At 35.5% G+C, this 2500-nt stretch overlaps 1 protein-coding gene across 1 annotated transcript in view; it reads left to right on the forward strand.

Annotated features, from left to right (window-relative positions):
* The window catches only part of Plc21C (Phospholipase C at 21C), a 413720-nt gene that overhangs the window by 409138 nt on the left and 2082 nt on the right, over positions 1 to 2500 (forward strand). The window contains exons 26-28 of the mRNA XM_070117504.1: positions 1109 to 1253; positions 1582 to 1660; positions 1938 to 2500. The exon at positions 1938 to 2500 is cut by the window's right edge and continues 2082 nt beyond it. Of these exons, the coding sequence (XP_069973605.1) occupies positions 1109 to 1253; positions 1582 to 1650 (214 nt within the window). The 3' untranslated portion in view covers positions 1651 to 1660; positions 1938 to 2500. The remainder of the gene's footprint in view (positions 1 to 1108; positions 1254 to 1581; positions 1661 to 1937) is intronic.

A 2500-nucleotide genomic window follows, 5' to 3' on the forward strand; every position in this document is an offset into this window, starting at 1 on the left:
TGGGAAACTAGTCTTGGTATCTTTCATCTTCTTCTCGTGACTCTATTCCCATATTTACCACAGTGTATTACTCCTATCTAATTTGACATATCTGTTCTTTGATTATTATGGCTACTTTCCAGATCAACCTGTTATGAACTTATTGAAAACTTTTTCCTCATGAGCATATATTCCCACACAATTAGCACTGCTTATTATTAACTCTTTTTTCAAACCTTTTCTTTTTACAACTATACTTCAGAATTATTTTCATATCTTACTAATATCTCATCTGTAACCTTCCTTTTTTTTCATCTGTACTTCAGTATTATCAACACAACATTATTAACTCTTGTGAAACCTTTGCCCATGTTGCAACTGAATTCTCACACAATTAACACGACTCATTGTTAACTTACTCTCACCAGCAGGAACTATGGAGGTGGGGAAACTAGCCTTAGATTTCTACTCCTTATAACATTATCCTCACAAAATCAGCACAAGAGGGAATTCAGCAGATGTGGAACCACTTCATATTTCTTTCTTTCCATTCTTCTTGTAACCTTGTTCCCGCACTATTCCCACAACCAATTATTGACTCATTCCCACAAAGAGGAATTTAGCAGGTGTGGAAACTACTCTTGATTATCTCCTTCCTACAGAGTCATTCCTACAGCATTGTAGAATTAGCCTCATGAGTCTTCTAATTCCATACTCTTCTGTCCATCGCTTCATTTTTCATCAGGTCACAGAACCACCTGTCTTGGCTTACAATGACACTTCACTTGATCTTCTGTCTTCCTACATTCTTTCCTCTTGTTGTTATTTCCATTGTTTGCAAAGCCTCATCCTCCTTTCCCTTCATCATACAACCAAAGTATCTCTAACAGTAATTTGCTTGCCTTCTCTCATATGCTACATGCTTCAGTCCTTTTCCATGATAATTTTATCATTTTTCTTTATAATTTATTTTTTTCTTCAAGTAACTGTATGAAGATATTACAGTACAAAAGTCATATATTAGTAGATATATTGGATCATGTTGAAATGACCAGTTTTCTATATATATATATAGTTCTGAGGCAGTAAAGATGAGTAATTGATTCCCTAAACTTTGTGAATCCTCTAGGATAAAGCGTGAGATCAGTAAACAGATTGTCGCAGAAGGCATTCAGGAGAGACAAAAGCTTACAGATATACATGAAAAGAAGAAAACTGAATTGGAAAAACAGCATGAAGATGTCCGAACACAGTTTGAAGAAGACAAACAAAAGGTAAGTTACAGTTATAGTGGCATCTTCAACAAAAAGACCACCTTAAACTCAATTACTAAAATATGCAGCATTTGATATTGTTTGGAATGACTATATCAAATGTATAAATTTACAAAATTCTCATGCATATTTCTCATGCATATATATCTGGCCATAACATGGCCAGATATTTTTAGTGCTCAATTCTCAAATGAAAAAGTGGCTTCTTTGAAAATGAGACAGTGATTAATCTAAGGAAAAGAACAATCAACTCAATGCAGATAATTCACCACAATGATAAATTTGTCACATCCCTCTCTTTTATAAATGAAAATTTCACTCTTTACAGGCCAAAAATAACATTGACATGGAATATGAGGAAAAACGCGCAAAACTGGAAGAAGGTATCTCCTCGTAGACCTTTTCAGGTATGCATGACAAGGATGCTGTTTAAAGGTAGATTGTATTTTCCGGAGAAATTCTGTATTATGGGGAAATTGATAAATAATAACAATTCCCTACCGCTTTTCTGTATACTTGAACTATAGACCAACACTGTGAATAGAATCCCTTGTTCACAAAATCTGATACATAAATCTGATAGCAAAAATAGTACTATTACTGCCTAAAAAGTACAAGTTGCCATCTTCAACATCATGCATTTACTTGTAACATTACTAAAAGTAGACATTCATCTCATTCCAGCACCAGAGGACAAATGTGCACCAGTATTAGAGATGAGGGTTGCTGACTGTATGGAGAACACAAAGTGCAATGTTCCTTAGCAGTGGACCCTTTTATTTACGCAGATGACAGTCTTGATGTCACACCCCCACACCCCAACCCCTTCCCACCTCCCAGCAGGTTCTATTCCCCGAGTTTGTGATTGGCTCAGCCGGACCCCTTGAAGGTCATTTGTTAGATTATTACCGATGTTAATACTAGCTGGCACCTGAATAAATGAAGAGGTCGTATATTTGTGGGTCGTTCGTTACTAATCTGTGTCTAGATAAAAAACACTAGTGCTACCCATATGAGCCAAATGTGTGTTTAGAATTTATGTGATTGTGGGTTTATTATGTACAGTGTATTTCAGATGAGAATTTTTATATTTGCTGTAAATTAGATTCCTGACAGTAGAGGCAGAGAGTGAGCAGGATAGCTCATATTGTTGGAAGTTAATTAAGAAAATAAGGGTTTGTTCATTGGGTCAAGAGCCCTTGGTACGATTTGGAAAAGATACAAAACATATGATTATTAGAATGAAG

This window comes from Penaeus vannamei, chromosome 40 (genome assembly GCF_042767895.1).
Source record: "Penaeus vannamei isolate JL-2024 chromosome 40, ASM4276789v1, whole genome shotgun sequence".
Lineage (NCBI taxonomy): Eukaryota > Metazoa > Arthropoda > Malacostraca > Decapoda > Penaeidae > Penaeus > Penaeus vannamei.